This window comes from Myotis brandtii, unplaced genomic scaffold (assembly GCF_000412655.1).
Source record: "Myotis brandtii unplaced genomic scaffold, ASM41265v1 scaffold266, whole genome shotgun sequence".
Lineage (NCBI taxonomy): Eukaryota > Metazoa > Chordata > Mammalia > Chiroptera > Vespertilionidae > Myotis > Myotis brandtii.
The window spans coordinates 12,095,356-12,116,432 of NW_005360124.1; the positions used below are offsets into that span (position 1 = coordinate 12,095,356).

Sequence of the window (21,077 nt, forward strand, 5' to 3'; positions counted from 1 at the left end):
ACTGCTCCAATTTCCTGTTCACAAAACTGCACATTGTCCAAGGGCAATGGAATTTCTTTGTTTTCATCCATCTCTCTTTTGAAAAAGAATAATCTACTCCTTCAAAACAACATAATCCTAAAAAGTAACTGAGCAAAGTCTTTATTTCCTAAAGTTTTTTGAAGTGTGGGAGAAGCAGTGGGGTGGAGAGAGGATCTGTACAGAAACCCAACCACAAGATTGTGTTAGTCAGAGGGGCTAGACTGCCCCTAGAGCAGTCAAAGTCCATAAAAGTTCCTGCTTAAAGCACCTAGGAAAGAAACAGATGTCAGGAGCTTATTTTCCAAACTAAGTCAGATTGGATTTTTAAAAGTATTAGGGTTACTGATCTTAATTTTATGAAGTCTTATAGTTCAAGGACTACCCAACACAATGAATAGGGTTTTGTTAAGGGAGGGAGAAAAATCAAGCTTTGCAGGGAGATGTGGAATATACAAACCGCAAACCTTTGTTGTGCAGTGAAAAAGGATTGTCTGTATTGAAGAATTAAACACAGGCTATATTAACTGACTTTTCACTATATTTCCCCCTCCCCTCCCCCACAGTCTTTATAGTCGTTTCCATGGTCAGCTGGACAGACATAGTTGGCCAGATTGTCAGGTTAGTCCACCATCTACTTTACCAACTGAATAGCCCCAGTTAGGCCTATAATTAGCATGTGAATGATAGCTTCCAGAAATGGCCTTCTATCTTCACAAAGGAGCATTTCAACCCTATGCCAACAATACCGTAAATTACCCATGTTCACAAAACAAACCTAGTTAGGCATTTATTATAAGTGGCGGACCTCAACAATTTACCAGATAGTTGATTCTGGGTTAAATTTAACTTTTTCTCTGATGAGGTTAAAATCCTTTGGAATCCCTTGCACAGATAAATTTGGATATGGCAACTACAGAGTAGATGGAATAATTTTTCACAAAATGACTGTAATCTAGTCAGTGAAATCCCAGAGCTTTTCATAAAGATGCTATTGACACAATTGTAGGATATGCTATATAATGAAATTGCAATTGCATTCACTCAACTATTTGATAATAAGTTGTAATATAATTTAAAAAATACAAAAACACAAAGCAAAACAAAACAAAAATTCAAATGTTAAGACACTTGACTAATTTTCACAAATCCCCAAAGACAGGGTGAGTGTAGCTCTATCTAGAAAAATGAGTATGAAACGTTAGCATTTTTAGAACCACAGCCATGTTTTGGGAAGTAGTTGCTAAGTTGTAATAGCATGCCTCCTGTAGATACTATATTTAGTCTTCAGAACCCACAAAAGGCAGCATGACATGTGTTTTCAAATGTCTTTAGCTGACCAACACTTTTTTTTCTTCTATGACCCATCTGTTTTGTTTTTTCTTTTTTCAAGTCTCATTTGATTTAATTCAACTTTTGGCTTTGACAAGCAATAAAGATTGAGCAGCTTCCCGCTTCTCCCAGCATAAGTCTTTCTGCTCACAGGAGCCTTCTATTCTGTGGTAGAGGACATGCTGTGGTAGACTTGCAGATATGCAACCACAGTTTTACTTGCTATTTTGCTGGTTAATATCTAGATTAATTTCTGGTTAATATCCAGATCTCTCAGCTCACCGATTTAAGAAATCTACATAATTTTTAAATATTTTGGTCACTGTAAAGGGAGGAGAGATTCCAGAAGAGACATCAGAATCAGTCATTTTTTTAGACTGAGGAAAAGGCCCCTGTGACATAAGCTCAAGGTCACACAGCAGCCAGCTACATACCCAGGCATGAAATATGCAGCATATTTCAACCTCTCCTCTCAGTCAGTAACCTCTCCTCTCTGTAGCAGGTGTTCCCTCACCTCAGTGATGTCCTTCTCTCCCTTAGCTGATGCTCCATATTGAAAATTAAGTCCATACGAAAGCATCTCCTCAAATCCCCACATCCACACCTACAACCTTATCTATATTTGTACCCATTTTCACTTCCTTTTCTTTGTTTTGGGAGCAAGGTCTGTTTGATTGCCAAGTTCATGCTCTTCTCATTGTGGGACACAGATACCTAATCCTACTCAATTAATACTGAGGATGCTAATGGAAAATAAACATGAAAAGCCTCCGAAAAATGAACATGAGACAAAGGTGAGATGGTATCATTTTTAGTGTTTTAGAGCCTAATTCCACACTCTAATAATGAGGACATTATTAAATCTAATTATAAGCCTTACATCATCATTGAAGGAAATTAGATATAAATGCCTTCATCTTTTTTTTACATACTCTCTTCAGGGGCCTGAACAAAACAATGTTGGGTGGACATATAATGTTTATCTCTGGCCCACCTCCCTTAGGAAAGACCCCTGGCCAAATACATTCCCGAGTAATGTAATGTAATGTAATGTAATGTAATGTAATGTAGTGACCAATTTAATTGTCAAGTCCAAGGATGAACATCATAATACATAACTATTGTTGTGGCTCACTTGGATGGAGATATAAAAATATCAATCCTCCCAGAAGACAGGCAGAGAGCAATCAATAATTAGCACAAAAGGAAGATTCTAGGTCTTTGTCTTGACCTTCAAGAGCTCATTCCTGCCCTGGACGGACTTTTCCAGGATTAGGAGAGATAGCAAAGAATGGACAGAAATCTACAAAGTGATGCAAAGCAAAGGACTGAATCCAAGAATACTCTATCCAGCAAGGCTATCATTCAAAATTGAAGGGGAAATAAGAAGCTTCACAGACAAAAAAAGGCTAAGGGAGTTCATCACCACCAAGCCAGCAATGCAAGAAATGCTAAAGGGACTGGTGTAAAAAGAAGAAATAAAAAGCCCAGAAAGAAAACAGCCACACAAAAAAAGAAATGGCTACAAACAAGTACCTTTCAATAATAACTTTAAACGTAAATGGACTAAATGGTCCAATCAAAAGACATCGAGTGGCTGAATGGATAAAAAAACATGACCCATACATTTGCTGTCTACAAGAGACCCACCTCATTAAAAGGGACTCACACAGACTGAAAGTGAAGGGATGGAAAAATATCTTTCACGCAAATGGAAAGGAAAAGAAAGCTGGGGTAGCAATACTTATATCGGACAAAATACATCTCAAAGTGAAGGCCATAACCAGAGATAAGGAAGGCCACTTCATAATACTAAAGGGATCAATAGGAGAGATAGCAGACACTCTAGCAGGAATACTGACTTTGCTCTACTCATGTCTGAGACATGGAGACAGTTGTTGGCCTTATTTTAATTGATCCCAAGGCAAAGTATAAATCCTTGACTTGATGAAGAGCTATGGCTAAAGTTCACGTAACAGCAAACCTTTTTAAACTATGCCACAACTTATAAAATCAACCCCTACTGATATATAATTGAGCAGTTTCCAATTTCTCAACTTTTTACAACTATGTAGTTAAATCTTTGTAGCCCTAACCGGTTTGGCTCAGTGGATAGAGCATCGGCCTGCAGACTCAAGGGTCCCGGGTTCGATTCTGGTCAAGGGCATGTACCTTGGTTGCGGGCACATCCCCAGTGGGGAGTGTGCAGGAGGCAGCTGATCGATGTTTCTCTCTCATTGATGTTCCTAACTCTCTATCCCTTTCCCTTCCTCTCTGTAAAAAAATCAATACAATATATTAAAAAGAAAAAAGAAAAAAAAATCTTTGTGCATAACCATTATTTCCTGATGATAAACCCCTACAAGTACAATTGTTATGGCCAAAGTTTTGCATGTTTGGAGGCTTTCTTTTTGATGAATGTAATTGAAATGCTATCTAGAAATATATCTGCCCAGCCAATGTTGCTCCGTGGTTGAACATTGACCTATGAAGTAGGAGGTCACGGTTTGATTCCCGGTGAGGGTACATGCTTAAGGCACATGGCCATGGAGGTGAGTATGGGTCACAGAGCAAGAATGACCCACACTTGCCCATACATTAGATTGCCATGCGGCCTTAAGCAGCCACATGGCCCATCACCATGCGGACCTGACACGCAATAGACTGCAGCTGGGAGCACAGGCTAACCTAGCCAGATGCTAGACTGGACTGTGCTTTACTATGGAGTAGAGACTGGGCAGTGGCCTTAATCCTAGCCCTGCTGAAAACAAGATTGGACTTTGTCCATGGTGAGATGGAGGGAGATGGGACCTTGTAAGGAAACCCTTTTAATTTCATATCATCAATAAAACTTTTCACAATATCCCATCCTGCTATGGGGGCCTCAGAAAATTCTTTTCCCTGCAGCACCCCAAGAACTTCACTTATGCTGGTAATAGATGGGGACACCAATAACAGAAGGAGAATCATATGTCTTGGTTTGAAGACTGAGATGAAACAGGCAGGCCACAAATAGTAATGCCTCCTTGAGCAATGTATAGATACACGTGTAATCTGGCATTGAACAGAAAATAGAAGCTCAGGCCCATGAGCGGTGTGGTGGGAGATGCCATACAGAAGTGGCTTGTGGACCATTTGGAGAGAGACCTCTACTAGAGGTAGACACTGAAAAGACAGAGCAGCAAATAGCCAGAGAAAATCTTACAAGAGGAGGAGAAAAGGATGGGAATATCTATGCAAAAGGAAGTAAGGTATTCTTCCCCAAGTGAAAGTAGAGTGCTGGAGGCTAATTCCAGCAGGTCATAAATGCAAGAAGTTCATCAAAAGGTTGATGGAACGTGGGGCTTCAGCAGGGCTGAAGATCTGCATATTATTGCCTGCTGCCAGACAGCTGAGGGCAGTTCCCCCAACCTGATGGTCCTTTACTTTTTACCAAACCTTACCTTTGATATGTATATCTGCTTTGCTTTAGGGCAAAATGTGTTAATAAAAAGCTAGGGGTCCAGACATTCAGAGAACTTAGTCACTAGGACTAAGTTTCCGTCTGGCATTCCCCCATGCCTTCCAAATTCATATTTCTTCTCTAGCTTCTTCATTCATTTATGCACAGCCCCTTTTCCAGATTCCTTGAACCCCAGCAGATGCAGGAAAAGACCCCGGCGGTAGAGAGTTTTTATTAATGTCTGAATTGCCAATTTCCCAGTAAGTGATTTCAGATTATAGTTCCCTGGTCTATGAGCTCAGAAATACTCACCTAATATATGAGCTCAGAAAACCAGAAGATCCCTAAAGATGCTCAATCTGAGTATCAAAAACTAACATTGACTCATCCAGGAAACTTGGGAAAAGAATCCCTAAAATGCAGCCATTTTAAGGCTGTGAAATAACAAGATTAGAAATTTAGAAGTGTGGTGAAAGGCAGTGTTTTCAGGTTGTAAGCAATCCTTGGAGTAAATGTTAGCTTACTTAAGCTTATTAGTAAAAATATGGGGAAAGAATGCCTATCCTGTCTTTTCAGATACCTCCATGGTACTGTGAGGACAAATGTGGTAATCAGCAATATTCCATGAAATTAATTCCTAGGGAAAGTCATGAAAGAATGCGGTGACATAAACACTACATCCCTGTCGGCCATGTTAGCGGCTACCAGTTGTGCTCATCAGTCTTTCCAGTCATTTCCCCATAAGCTGACATGAAATGCACAAGCCCTCAACAAATACCTGGAAGGAAATGAAAAAGAACAAAACCCAGAATACCTCAATCCTGCCTTATTCATATTTAAAGTAGAATTCTTGGACTGACAACAGACGTTGTACCTTGAAAAGCTCAAGAGTTGGCTCCTTTTCCGTACTTAGCCTCTCCATTCATTCCCATGTTAACGCTTATTCCACTTAACAGCATAATGTGCCCTGTGTATGGAACCGTTATAATCTGTTCTATATGTACTGATTATCTTGTGAGTAATGAATGATCTTGCTATTTCTTCGTATTTAAAGCAGAATTCTTGGACTGACAACAGACATTGTACCTTGAAAAGCTCAAGAGTTGGCTCCTTTTCCATACTTAGCCTCTCCATTCATTCCCATGTTAACACTTATTCCACTTAACAGTAAAATGTACCCTGTGTATGGAACCGTTATAATCTGTTCTATATGTGCTGATTATCTTGTGAGTAATGAATGATCTTGCTATTTCTACGTTGTACTCAGTTGCCTTACTTTCCTTAGGCCAGGGCATTGGTATTGGGGAGCAACTCTTTCCCAGACATCGTGAAACGTGATAGGAAATTTATCTCCTCTCCTGTATCTTGTCTACACATTGTTTTGCTGGTTCCTTAAGCCTTTTATAACCAGGTATCTTGTTATTAAATAGTCACCTACTTATACATCTTTCCAGAAACTTACTACACCTGCTCTTCTATTTGATGAATTTCCAAGTATTATCTTTAAAAATTTCAAAACCCTTATATTTCTGCTTTTTAAAAGGAAGATTTTAAAAGCAGAAATCCAAATCAAAGACTTAAATTTTATTGATTTTTTTTTTTTGCTAAAAGCAGATTATTGTACGAGGAAATAAAGAAATAAAGAGAAAGCTATCCATGAGGATTGTGCTGCACAACATTAAAGGTCAGTTCCTGACATAAAGGTGCCTAAAAATAAAATAGGAGGTAGAAGAGACTTAGCAGTTAGTTCTCTTAAAATAGGTCCTCATTTCACAGAGAGGTGATGGCATTCCGATCTACATAGTTAACATCAGAGTTGAGACTAGTTCTCTTAAAACAGGTCCTTATTTCACAGAGAGGTGACGGCATTCCGATCTACATAGTTAACATCAGAGTTGAGACTTGAAGCCAAGTCTTCCTATTCCAGACATAGGATCTTTTATTATACAAATCTCATTCTAACAAGTAAAACACAAGTTAAGGACTGATAATAGATTCAGAGAAAGGGGCACTTGAGATGGACTTTGAGAGGAGGGGATTGATTGTCTCAGGCATGATGATTCCTGCAGCAAGATCAATGAGATATGCCCTATGAGGGTGGAAGGCCAAGGTCAGAAGGCAAGGAATAGAGGAGTGAGAAAATGCACTGAAGCACAGAGAAGAGGCACTTGAGATGGACTTTGAGAGGAGGGGATTGTCTCAGGCATGATGATTCCTGCAGCAAGATCAATGAGATATGCCCTATGAGGGTGGAAGGCCAAGGTCAGAAGGCAAGGAATAGAGGAGTGAGAAAATGCACTGAAGCACAGACAGTAACTGAAGATGCATTTTTCAAGAAATTTGAAGATAACAGGAATGGAATAGGGTGGCCGCTTAAATAGGTATGAAGGTGAAAGGAAGGTTTGTTCATTTGTGTGGACAACATATGTTGCAAAAGACTAATGAAGATTTACAAGAGAGGGAATAATTTATGAAATAAGGCCCCAGAGGAGGAAGGAACGTGAGAAAACATGTGTAGATGGATCCGTTGGTTTTGTCAAATTCATCAGGTGACAAAGAAAGGCAGGTGAGGATTCAGAGAGGAACAGAATTGAAGGGGCTTGTGCTGAATGCCTTCATCCTTTTGGGAGATGAACCCATGGGGTCATAGCCTAAGAATGAGGCAGGGAGAATCAAGTTGAAAACTTGTGAATGAAAATGGATCTGAACATCTGGGTGGGGAATGAGAAGGAAGGTCAACTAGAGATGAGATGAATGAGAAGGTTTTCCCAGCAGCTTGAGGGAACAGAGGAGGTTCATTAGTCTGGTTTTCTTCAGCTGTGCTGAGAAGGGGCTGGGGGGTGGGGGAGTAGATGAAAGGAGCTGCCAAGGGTTCAGAGGACCAAGGTGGCAGAAGCCAGAAGGGCCTGGGGGTGGGAGAGTGTGATGTGGAAGTGATCATATCAGTGACCACAAGCACAGAATGGAGGCTGGGGGGACAGAGAAAGGATCTGAAAAATTCAGAAAGGATCTTGCAAAATCTCACATCCATCTTTGGGTATAGAAAAATGGTGCGATGTAAGGATGGGCAGTTTTTCCAAAGAGAAGAGTTTGGGGTTTTAATAAATATAATCATAAGAAGCCCCAAACCAGACTTAGCATGTATATGTTAATGTGTGTCTTTATACCCATGCCAGCAGAATAGTCTTGCATTTAAGTGTTCACACTGGAATTTCTTACAGAACAAACTGCTCAGCTGTTGGGCTACAGGGATTAAGTTTTATATGGCCCAAAGGCAGAAACATTTAATATTCCTTCTTCCTTTGATGGATTTATGTTACTCTTCCTTGCCATGAGAACACATCATTTTTGACAGTTTAGTTCTCTTTCTTATTTAATGAGTACCCACTCTGCTCCGGAAATTGTGTTTGCATTAGAAATAAAAATTAGCCCTGGCCAGGCATTAGTAGGCTCAGTGGTATGTGTGGGAGGCAACCAGTGGATGTGTCTCTCTCACATTGATGTTTCTCTCTCTCTCTCCCTCCCTTCCAATCTCTCTCAAAAAATCAGTGCAAAAAATGTCCTCGAGTAAGGATTAAAATAAATGATTAAATAAAAAATAACTAAGACACAGATATCTTTTTCAGAAGCTTACAGTCTGATTAATGTAGCTAGGCAGGGAAATAGACAGCTTCAATGTAATGGGTTAAGTGCTATGACAGTAGGGTGGTGCTAAAAGTGGCTACATAAGACAAGGGTTCTATGTCAAGTACTTTGCGGGAACTGGTACCTTAAATAGGACTTTTTGATGTAGCACTTACCGGAGTTTCTAACATGTTACTGTGCATGTTGTGAATCTTTATGTGTGTGTGTAAGAATAGAGATCTATTATGCAAAATTTCCCCAACTCATTTGATCACAAAACCCTCTTTCAATAGAACAACTCAAGAAATTTCTACCCCAATAGGACACACCCCAGAAGTGCTGACATAGGTTCTTGACTAGGGAAAACAGGAAAGTATTTAAATTTTTTCAGATTGGCCAGATGGGGGTTTTCTCTAAATCCATAAATGACTTTGGAACTTTGTTTTCTAACCCTATAACAGAGTAAAGATGTAGACTTAGAGGAGTTTACCATGAAGATTTTACTGACTGCTGAGCTGATCATTAAGCCAGACCTGATGAAACAGAAGGTCTGCCCATTCTCTCATTTATGGGCCACTTAGCGCTGTTTTCCAAAAGAAATATTTAACAACAAAATATTGAGTTCCTCTCAGTGCTTCTAATTAACAGACCACTTACCGATCTTTGCTAAGGGACAACTAGCTTCAGGCCAGCAGATACTGCAGGACCTGGTATGTGCGCTGCAGTGACGGAGCATGATGTTAAACTGAGGATTTAAACACACGAAGGCTGGTGCTTGTGCTCCATCATTAGGGAATTTCTGACAAGGACTCTCTAGTCTCTCCCGACATCTGGCTTTTAAGGAAAGCATTTTGGAGTGAAATGTTGCCTCTCATTACCCTCTCTGGTGTGCTGAAGTCTCAGGTTAATTATTGATTACCTGCTCTCCACTTAGTAACATGCTGGAGAAAAACCAATCAAGAAAACCATTTCACGATTCCTGCCCTTTCAAAATGTTTCTAAAACATTACAAAATTTATTTTGGGTTATTGAGGATTGTGTAAAAGCAGCCATTTCATTAAGAAAGTATAGTACTATTAAATCAATGTGCAGAAATATCCATGTACTATAGAGATATTGCCTATGAAACCTTATGAGGATCAGGACCTAGAAAAAATTTCCCTAATCTCTGTCATTCCATTCCATTCCATTCCATTCCATTCCATTACCTTCCCTTTCTCTCTCTCTCTCTCTCTCTCTCTCTCTCTCTCTCCTTTCCTCCATGACTCCCTCCAGCTGCATTTAATAAATGCTAACTTCAGTGCCAGGTACATGCTAAGGGCTTTACCTGATGCATCTCATTTGATCTTCACCATAATCCCATGAGGTAGGTAATACTAGTCACCCATTTTACCTATGAGGAAAAGCGAGGCCCAAACTATTAGGCATCAGTGGCACAGAACCCACAGCCCAGTCCCTGATGCATTGTGCTGTATTTCCCTCTATCCCACAGCTCTCCCTGTCTGTATTGAACCACCTTGAATTCTGACCTCTCCTAGGAGCCAAAGTTACTTCTAAAATAGAACAACACATCATTAGTAATAAAACCCCAGAAAATTTTAGGAATCTTGAGTTTGGGCTCCCATTTTCACCTGATTCTATACTTTCCATGTTAGTCAGGAGAGATGTGGGAGGCATAAAGGCATAATATAAAAAGCTGGGTGAAAAGGTGAAGGGATTAAGACGTACAAATTGGCAGGTATAATATAGTCACGAGGATGTAAAGTAGTGCATAGGGAACGTAGTCAATAATATTGTAATACCTAGATATGCTGCCAAGTGGGTACTAGGCTTACTGGGGGAATCACCTCATAAGTTATATAAATGTCTATCCATGATGCTGCATACCTGAAACTGATATTGAATATCAACTGTAATTTTTTTTTAAAGCATGGATTCTGGAGGCAAAAAGACCTGGATTTACCTCTCAGCTTTGCCACTTAATAGCTGTGTGCTGTTAAACAATGTCTTTAATTTTCTGCCCAAGTTTTTTTCATCTGTTAAATGGGGCTATAATGCTTTCCTTCTGAGGGTGCGATAGCATCAGATGAATGCTTAGTATGGTGCCTGGCTCAGGGAAAGTGTTCAATAAAAGTTACTGTTGTTTGTAGGTGTGACAACATTACACTGAATCCATCATACAGATACTCGACTAGAAAGGTCTCAGGGAAATTCTCACCACTGCTATCATTCCTTAAATAGAGCTCTGTATTACAGTTCCCATCAAACAGCAGACACTCTAGCAAGGGAGTTGTTCATTGAACCAGCCCATTGTTCTTAAAACAGACTGGGTAAGACCTAAGCGGGGGAAAGGTGAAGAAACAGCCGGAGTGAAGGCATCTGGGGAGGCACAGATGGGGTAGCTTGTAGGTTAGGAGTGAGGAAGGAGGAACAGGCTGAGGGAGGGAGACAGGCTGAAAGTTCTGACTTCCTTCCAGTTCTGTACAGACTACCCCTCACTCAGCTCAGCTCTGGTTTGCGATGGCAACTCACTGAAAGGTGAAAATAATGTTCACCTTTATAAAGGCAGGTTATACTCACAAGCAACCTGCCCTGGAAGGGATTGTTGTTGTAATTACTTTGACTGTGCAGCATACCCAGACATAGCCACCAAACATTTCCACTAGTGAAAATTAGCACCATGGTTAGGCTAGGTGCAGTCAAAACTCAAACACATGGCTTTGAGGTAGGGGACGGGTGTGAAATGCAGGCATTCGCTCTCTTCGGATTGGGCCCTGACTAATCACACTTGACTGGCTTTGGGGATGGGGTGGTGAGGATGTAAAACAGAGGCAAGGGAGGTTCTCCCCACAGCCGTGCAATAAGCTCTGAGCTTAGACATTCAGTTCTAGTGGAACATGATCTTGGGTTAGTCTTACTCCGCATTCTGGGGTGCCAAGGGCACTAAAAGAAGATACATTGCTTTCCCTGCAGGAATGCTGTAAGAATTAAATAAAATAACAGAAGGTGTCTGTACCCCAAGGCAAGTGGGGAGCCTTACTTTCTCCAGCTGCACAAGAACAAGCCTCCTCCAAGGATAAAAACATTGAGCACCAAAGGAAACCCGTCCCACAGGGCAAGCTTCAGAGTTGGATAGACCATGGTTCAAATCCTAGCTCTGCCACTTACCAGCCATTTACTCATTTGTTATTTCATTTATACCTTTTTCATTATTCTTCTATTTATTCATTCAGTACATAAGTACCAAACCAAATTTATTAAACAAAATGTTACTGATGATCTACTTTGCACCAGGCACAGTGCTGTAGATACAGAAATGAATAAGACTAACAAGGTTATATTTTTATGGGAGAAGAGAAATGGACAATGAACACCTTGAGCATCAACATTTTAAAGGCCTCCAAAATGATTAGAACAGTGGTTCTCAACATTCTGGCCCTTTAAATACAGTTCCTCATGTTGTGACCCAACCATAAAATTATTTTCGTTGCTACTTCATAACTGTAATGTTGCTACTGTTATGAATCGTAATGTAAATATCTGATATGCAGGATGGTCTTAGGCGACCCCTGTGAAAGGGTCTTTTGACCGCCAAAGGGGTCGCGACCCACAGGTTGAGAACCGCTGGATTAGAATGAGGATCAACAACCACTGCTCAAAAGTCAGAGCCCAACAGTCATCCCACAGACAGTTATTGAGCATCGACTGTGTGGCAAGTATCTTTTAGGGTTTGGGTTCCAACAAGAAAAGTAAGGAAGAAAAAGATTTAAAAAACTAAGAGAATATTATTCAGCTATAAAAAAAAGAATTAAATCTTACAACTGTGCTAAGGGCATTATGCCAAGTAAAATATGTCAGACAGAGAAAGAGAAATACTGGATGATCTCATTTATATGAAATATAAAAAGGCAAAACAAAACAAAACAAAAATCCAAGAGAATGGTTTGGTGGTTGCCAGAGGTAGGGATGTGGGGTGAGGGTGGGTGAAGAGGATCAAAAGGTACAAACTTCCAATTATAAAATAAATAAGTCCTGAGGATGTAATGTACAGCATAGTGACTATAGTCAATAATACTGTATTGCATATTTGAAAGTTGCTAAGAGAGTAGATATTAAGAGTTCTTATCATAAGAAAATAATTTTTGTTACTATGTAAGGTGACGGATGTTAACTAAACTTTATGTGGTGATTTCATAATATATACAAATATTGAATCATTATGTTATATAACTGAAACTAATAAAATGTTAATTATATTACATTATTATCATTGTACTAGAGGCCCAGTGCACGAAATTTGTGCACAGGGGTGGGGGTTGGGGTCTCTCAGCCCAGCCTGCACCCTCTCCAATCCAGGACCCCTTGGAGGATGTCCGACTGTTGGTATAGGCCCGATCCTGCAGGGATCGAGCCTAAACTGGAAGTTGGACATCCCTCTTGCAATTCGGGACTGCTGGCTCTTATCCACTCACCTGCCTGCCTGCCTGATTGCCCCTAATCCCTCTGCCTGCCTGAGTGATGGCCCCTAACTGCCCTCCCCTGCCGGCCTGATCACCCCTAACTACCTCTGCCTTGGCCCCCCACCACCGTGGCTTTGTCAGGAAGGAGGACTGGATGACCAGAAGATGTCTGGTCAACCCGGTCTAATTAGCATATTACCCTTTTATTAGTATAGATTATAAGTGATATAAATAATGTTATAATTACATTATTATATTATATAGAATATATAATATTATATTAATATGTTAAGGTCAATTACTCCTTAATTTTTAAAAAACTGACTAAGATTGAAAAACCAGTAAGTGGTGGAATGGGGATTTGAAGCCAAAGGCTCCTGTGTCTATGCTCCTAGACACTGTGTTATACTGTCTCCTAGACGATAAATGGGAGGCCTGGGGTGCCACGGAACTCTAACCCATCTCTGGGGCCAGAGAAGGATTCTCTGTGGAGGTGAGATTTAAGCTGTGATTGAATTAAGAGGCATCTAGGCGGAGGAAATGGTTTGCAAAGCCTCAAGGTGAGAGAGAGCAGAGTATTCAGCAGGAATTCATTGTGCAATGCAGTTTGAATGGCGAGAACAAGAGGTGAGCTGGAAAGGGGACTGATGTCAGAGCCTGTTCCCTAAGAGCAATAGGAAGTCTCAGGGTTCGTACAGGGGAGGGCTTCCTCATGAGAACTCTGCTGCCCGGGGAACCCAGATTGGATTGCAGGAGGGCTGGGCTTTTTAATTTCATCTTTCAGAATCAATTTACAGACTAATGGTTCCCATCCAGGATGGTATGGCAACTCTGGGCCATGTGGGAATGTGTGGAAATAATTTGGGTTGCTGCACTAATTGCAGATGTTAAAAATCCAGTAATGTGAGGGATGCCCCCTCCTGCCCCAAACACAAAGGCCATCTTCCAAATGCCAAGGGGGCCCACACTGGGAAATCCAGCTATCGAGAAAGCCAGAGGCATCCCTGCGGGAATATAAATGTTATAAGCCATGATAATGCAAAAGCAATTGTATAGCTGAGAGACTCTGAGAAATGGAGGGGGCCAAAGAGGCGAAGGGAAATGTCAGGGCGAAAATTTATTCATCTTACATAGTGTGTGTTAAGAGACACTATCTAAATGTATGGGTCCAAAAATAGATGGTTAAGTGGATTAAAGCTATAAAGGAAATTGAGAGAAAAGTAAAAGAGGAGGAAAGAGAGAGGGAGAAGAAATGATATAAATAAGCTAAACTCTTTATCTCTCATAGCAGGGAGCCAGCAAACACTTGAGGTTAATGAATCAAGAAATGGAGGCAGAAATACAATATTTAGAATTATAGAGGAAACCAGCAGAAAACCAGGGAGAAAACCATCAGGAAAAGAAGTGGAATCAAAGTTTGAGTTCCAGGGTAGGAAATGGCCAGGGAAAGTCTGACTCTTCATTTTATCCCTTCTCTGAAATACTGTTTGTATGTTATTTCCATCTGTATATGTCAACATCAGTGAACTTTGGTTTCCTGCCCTTCTTAAGGCCAGTCTCTATGATGGATGTCAAATGGCCTCTCCCTCTCCTAGGAGCTGGCTCTCTTTAGCAGGGACCTGTGGAAACTGGGGGCCACCTTCAGACATGTGTCCAGAGTTTTGTAGTGTGCCATCTCCTCATAGGCATGGGAGTTCCTCCCGAGGCTGTGAGAACTTCCCTGCCCCCACTGGGTCTCCATCCTTTTTTCCTTGAGGTCAGCCTAAGAAGACAAGGGAAGATTCTCTGAGGCACCCTTAGTTGCTGGAGGGCTTGCTCCTATTCCATGGGAGTCAGGTAAGAGCAGGGACTCGCTCTAAAGAGGTGGGCAGGTTCCTAAACAAGCCATGTGAGTAGAGGATATGGGGGGAAAGGGTGGAGTCGGGTGCGTGGGGGCAAGAATTAGAATCCAGCGTGGTCTGAACCTTAGCCCTCCAAATACCAGCGCAGTGGGGCCTCGATTTGTCACTATTTTTCATGTGTCCAATTGGTAGAATCACTCCTGTTTTTCTATACTGCCTTTCTGTGAGATAGTGAGATAGTATGCTGTTAGTTCCTTACGTATCTGTATCTCACTTTTCTGTCATGTGTGACCTCCTTAAAGGTGACTCCGAACCTCATTTATCTTTATATCCCCTGTACTGAGCATATACCTAATAAGTGCTGGTTGAATCAAGAAATAAATAAACAAATGGATGAATGAATGAATGAATAAATGAAAGTCAAATGAATGAATGAATGAAATGCTTACTATAATCCCTTTTGAAAACAATAGCAAAACAGAGTGTGGACTACAACAAAAATTCCATTAATGTCGGTGCATCCCTGATTGTGTGAATCTGGTGCAAGTGTGTGTGTGTGTGTGTGTGTGTGTGTGTGTGTGTGTGTGTGTGTTGTGGCTTCAAACTAAAGTTTAGCTGTTAAACTTGGACTGTAAACATATTCCCTGTCTTTCGACTATTCTCAGAGAACCTGAGAAATAAATGACAAGCAAACTCCCTAGGTGGCCATGATTCTGAGACACAGACAACTGGAAAGAACTGAAGGATATAATTGGCTCTGGCTGGGGACAGCGTGTGGGTGTGGGCTGTCAGCTGGAACAGAAGGAAAATAACACATCACCAGTTGAAAATAATTAAACAGAAATTCACTTATGCAGTCCAGCAACTGCAAGTGAACAAAGGGTTGTGCAGGTTCCTGTACCTTGGTAGGCATGGGCTTCTTAAAGGAGATCTCCGCTTGCATCCAAACGCCCCTTGGGGACTCCAGCACAGACCAGATCTTCTCTTGAACCACTTGGTTCTCTTCAAAGAGATAAACAGCTAGAGTGTCACTCATTTTTAAGAAGCCATAGATGGCGTAATAAAAACGTAGACAATACTGCAAGTTTCCCGGCAGGGAGGGACCGTAGAGCCTTCCAATGTAGCCAGGCTGAGACGTAAACTTTGTGTTGGCCAGCAAGTAATACCCTGTGAACGGGACAAAGCATCAGTGTATCAGCCAGGACAAGTTTAAATAATGTAGCTCAGATTACCAAGTGGGACAATTTGGTTAAAGTCGTGGAATTGGTCAAAAGACTATTTCCACAGGCTTTACCTGGTAAAGCATTTTCTAATATCTGGCTTGATGATAGAATAGTCTTATACTATATTGCCAATAAACCTTCTCCAGTTCTAAGTAAACTTCATAAGCAAGTATAGATTTCCAACTGCATATGCCCAGATTCTGGTCATCAATTAGGAGTTATAATTGTTGACCGGGGGTCAAACAGCTGCCTTAGACTGAGCACCAGTGCTGAGTCACAGTGAGCATGAAGTCCAGGGCAGATTTTTCCATTCTCTCTCTGGTGACCATTGGAGATGGAGAGGTTGCAGGCTGGCCTGGCAGTCCAGGGTGAGGGAGGGTTTGTGTGTCTGGGCAGAGCCTAGTCCCCTCTCGGTCATATGTTAAACCTGCCCCTGACGAGCAGGTTTTGAATCAGATGGACCTTCCCAGATGCTGAAGATCTATATCTTTCCCTTATTCCTTCTAAATAAAATGAAGAAAAATGAAATAAACGACTTCCCTCCCACATGCTTCTCCACCTCCATAGTAAAAAATAATAAAGTCCTCACCTAAAGTTGTCGATAGATTCTGCGACTTAATTGAAAAGACATATAATGAAACCAATTTTACCAAAGGCTAATTGATGCAACAAGAGTTAGGTTCCTATAGCATCTCATCAACATTAAACAATACGCATTGAATAAAATGAGTCATTTGAGGACCTGCTGTACTCCACATGTTTTCTTTTCCTTCTCTGCTCCTCTCCCTTTACATTTTTTTTGGGGGGGGGTGCCTCAGTCTTTGCTATATAGTTAGTGTTACCCAGTTATTTAATTCACTTGGGAAAAAGTTCTATTTCACAGGAGTGAGATTATGAACTGAATTGTATATGCATATGTCAAAGCCCTAACTCCCAATGTGACTGTATTTGGAGACAGGGCCTTAAAGGAGGTAATTAAGGTTAAATGAGGCTATAAGGGTGGGGGCCTTAACCCTATAGGACTGACTTCATAAGAAGAGGAAGAGACACCTGAGATCTCTCTCCACGAGGACACACTGAGAAGATGCAGTCTACATGCCAGGAAGGGAGGGCCCACAAGAAACCAATCCTGACAACACCTTGATCTTGGACTTCCAGCCTCCAGAACTGTGAGGAAATAATTTATGTTGTTTAAGTCACCCAGTCTATGGTATTTTGTAATGGCTGCCCAAGCAGACTAATCCAGGGGACCACACAATAGCCAGCCATCTTTTTGAAGCCTACATTTAATCACTCTCTTCTCTACTTAACACCTTTCAATGGCTTCCCATTTCCTTTATAATAAAATCCCAAATGCTTACTCTGGCCTGCTACACTCATGATCCGTCTCCCTCTCTAACTTCATTCTCCTCCCTATGGTGCTGCCTCACTAACCTCCAGTATGTTGGAGAGTCCAACTCTTTCCAAGCTCGAGGTCCCCACAGATGCCCTCCTTCTGCTTGGGTGACCTCCACTATCCTGGCTAATTCCCACTCCCCTCAGAAGGGGACTCCCTGAATCCCCAACCAATATTAGCTTTTCCCCCTCTGTTCTCTCTGAGAGCTCACTCTTCATTTCTTTTATTGCACTTACCACAGGTCATAATTATGAGCTTATCTGTGTCTATATTTGTCTAATGTCTCTCCTGTCCATTGAAATGACTGTCAGCCACACAGGACAAGCTTCATACCTGACTTGCTCACTACTGTATCCCTCAGGAGTTAGTCTGGCCAAGGTCAGAATAGGTTTTTGTAGGGCCTGTGCTTATACAAGTTAAGCAACCTCTGAGAAAAAAATACAAAATTACAAGTATAATCTTGCAGAGGCCCCCTTCAAGGCAATTCTCCCCAGTGTCCAGTGTGTAAGTAATTGTCGAATAAATAACTGAGATACTAACCCTTTGAGAACCAGCCCTTTCCACCCGTGTCTACTGGCATCAGCTTCACAAGGGAGCCATATGTGATCCCGACACAGGGAGCTCACACTGGTTTCTAAGAGTCCCTTGTAGATAATCCATCAAGTGCCCACCAACATTTCCAACAGCTTTTATTCCCCCACAATATATATCTTTTCTCACAGTGAAATATCCATGGCATAAAATTTACCCTTTCGATTATTTTCAAGTGTACAATTCAGTGGCATCTAGTTCATTCCCTATGCTGGGCAACCACCATCGTTACTCAGTCCCAGAACATTTTCATCACCCCCAAAGGAAATTCTACACCCATGAAACAGCAACTCTCCATTTCCTCCTCTCAGCCTGGGGCAACCACTAATCATTTTGTCTATAAATTTGCCTATTCTGAATATTTCAGATAATTGGACTCTGGTAGCTTTCGAAAGGTACTTCTCCATTTAAAGCGAAGAGCAAGATAATTTCCAAAGGTTTGGCTATTAATTAATTGGCAAATATTATTGCTAGCCCAGCAACTTGAATTCCAGTTTTAAAAAATGGTCAAATGCAAGATTAGCAATTGTCTTTGCCTCTTTACAGCTGCCTTCTTCTTCTTCTTTTTGAAGTCTTGGTAGATGTGGGATAAGAATGGAGAATGGAGCATGAACAGTACCCCCACCTTGCCCATCTGCTCCATCCCCCTCCCCCAAAGTCCCCACAGGGATGATTCCTGGTTTACCTAAGCCTGAAGTGTGGTCACCAGCCCGATACATGTTTGGTTTTACTTTCACTCGGGCCCAGCCCGGACCTTCTTTATCTTGGTAAAAGTTGCAGAGATCCTCCTCAAAATTGCAGCTGGCTTCTATGGCACTGAAAGGAAGCTCTAAGCAAAGCAGAACCAAAGTTAAAGTGTGCTTAACCCAAGGCTTTCAAAGGACTTCACCAACTGATTGACAAATACATACACATTTGTACCAGGAGAAGTAAAACACATCAAAATATTTTTAACCTAATGGCACGGTGACAGGTTAGCATCAAATCAACTTGTCAGCATGGCAGGAAAACTGTTCTTTTCCTCCCTAAAGGGATGGAAGAAGCTCCTTTCACATTCTATACAAAAATGAAGCAGTGCCAGACTTCAAGAGAAATTTCTTTTCATGATGTAAAGAGTGTGCACATTTATTCATATACTTCTTTGCAATTCAAAATTCATTCATACAAAATTAAAAGGAAAGAGAAAAGATAGGGATTTTAGGAAATTCTTAATTTATCTTTAAGACAGATATTTTAGAAATAATATTTTCCAGAAAGAATTTTCTTTTGTTGATCAATCTCTGTGGCAGAAGCACAGCCACCGTCTATTTATAATGTCAATTATAATAGGAGCTGATCTGCTGGGAGAAAATCATTACTTAGTATAAATCACACTGTGCAAAAAGATATACCAATTCTGTCACCGATACTGCTATTTTTCGGGTTTATGCTGAGTTCCAGTATCATTTACCTTGGTTTATAAATGCCCTCTCATTCCAGATTGCTGGAGGGAATGGCATATAAATTATTTCTGTTCTTTTAAGAATAACTTAGTCCTAGCAACAAATTATTGCAGACCTCACTGGGAACCAGACTTTGGGACACATTCAATGTAGCTGAGTGGGATCCTGTGCTGCATGCTGACATTGCGGTACTGGTCCAATCTTTTAGGGCAAGAGAGAGGGGGCACTGTTTTGAATACTTGGAAAACCATCCTTAGAGGAACTTTGGAGTTCTTGGAGCAGTGATCTAATGAAACAGGGAGCTGTTTAGGGACAAAGACTAGTATACTCTCAATTTATCAATTTTCAAAGCAAGAAAACATCAAGTGGGCTGAGGAACTGGCCCAGATTAAGGGGACAAAAGAGGCAGGACAACTTGGTCTAGGAAACCAACAGTTATCAATTGGCATTATTGGGGCCATTGGTAAATTAGTATATGGGCTATAGTTTAGTTGATAATATTCTATCAGCATTCAGTTTCCTGAAGTTAATCATGTTGGAGAACATGTTTGGTTTTAGAAAACATACATCGAAGTATTTAGGGGTAAAGGGGTATAATGTCCACAACCTAAAGTGGTTGATAAAGCAGATGATGCTAAATGTTAACAATCTGTAGATCTGGGTGAAGAGTATACAGGAGTTCTTGATAGTATTCTTGCAAATTTTGTCTGAGTTTGAAATGATACAAAAACACCCAGTTCTAAAAACACTAAGTTAAGAAAAAAACACCGTGACTAACATTACAAAGAAAAGAATAGGAATGTTCCTGTACATCTGGAACCTGACTGTGTCTCAGATGACACACCCTACAAGGGCAGAGAAAGAGCACCCGACAAGCCAGGGAAGCCTCAGCTCTAGGACCCGTGGGTTAGCCCCACACTGCTCGGCCTGCCTGTCAGCATCAGGCAGTATCTTTAGGCCATGAAGACAGTCTTTCAAAAATGAAAATGATGTCATACAAACAAGGACTCTTTGACATCCCCCATGGAGATTTGGTATCATGGGACCCCATGATGGTCTCCAGTCTTAGTCATCCCTCTGCCACCTAGTAATGAAAAAAACAACAACACAAAAACACCAAAAACAAAAACAAATGAAAATTTAAAATCTACAGAAAATGGCATGGCATTCCGCAAAGCCATGCTCAATGAAAACGGCAGGTCAGTGAAATTGCTCATCAGGAATATATAGTGCAGAACATGCCCCTGGGAGGCCACAAGAGAACCAGAACCCATTTATTAGGTAATTAGGAGAGGGTGGGAGATGGTATTAAAACTTGAAAGTAAGCAAAGATCACCTCTCTCCATGGTCACCAACTGAGTCATACAGAAAAGATTTTTCTGAGGATGAGATTATATTCTTTTGCTAAATAATTTAGTCCTAGAAATGGATTTGTCCAGGATCCTGAGAAGTTTTCATAAAACAAAAATCTCAAAAGCATAATTCAGAGCCTAAATCTTTTCCACCCAGAATGCTTTTTCAACCATGAGATAGTCTCTAATTCCTGAAGATGGGGCCAGAGGACCTGTTTGTGGCCTAACATGAGCTCCTCAGAGCTCTGAGGTGGGGAAACGCCTTTGCTTCAGGCTTGTTTCAGAAGCAACTGGTCAGGTGGTGGTCACAATTGAGCTGCTGGGGAGTGTTAATGACACATTTGAAGCATAGGAAG

At 41.0% G+C, this 21,077-nt stretch overlaps 1 protein-coding gene across 1 annotated transcript in view; it reads right to left on the bottom strand.

Moving 5' to 3' along the window:
- The window catches only part of MAMDC2 (MAM domain containing 2), a 135,276-nt gene that overhangs the window by 19,901 nt on the left and 94,298 nt on the right, over positions 1–21,077 (bottom strand). Inside the window, exons 10-11 of the mRNA XM_014541232.1 lie at positions 18,613–18,756; positions 15,619–15,884 (exon numbers count right to left, since the gene is read on the bottom strand). Coding sequence (XP_014396718.1) covers positions 15,619–15,884; positions 18,613–18,756 — 410 coding nt within the window. The remainder of the gene's footprint in view (positions 1–15,618; positions 15,885–18,612; positions 18,757–21,077) is intronic.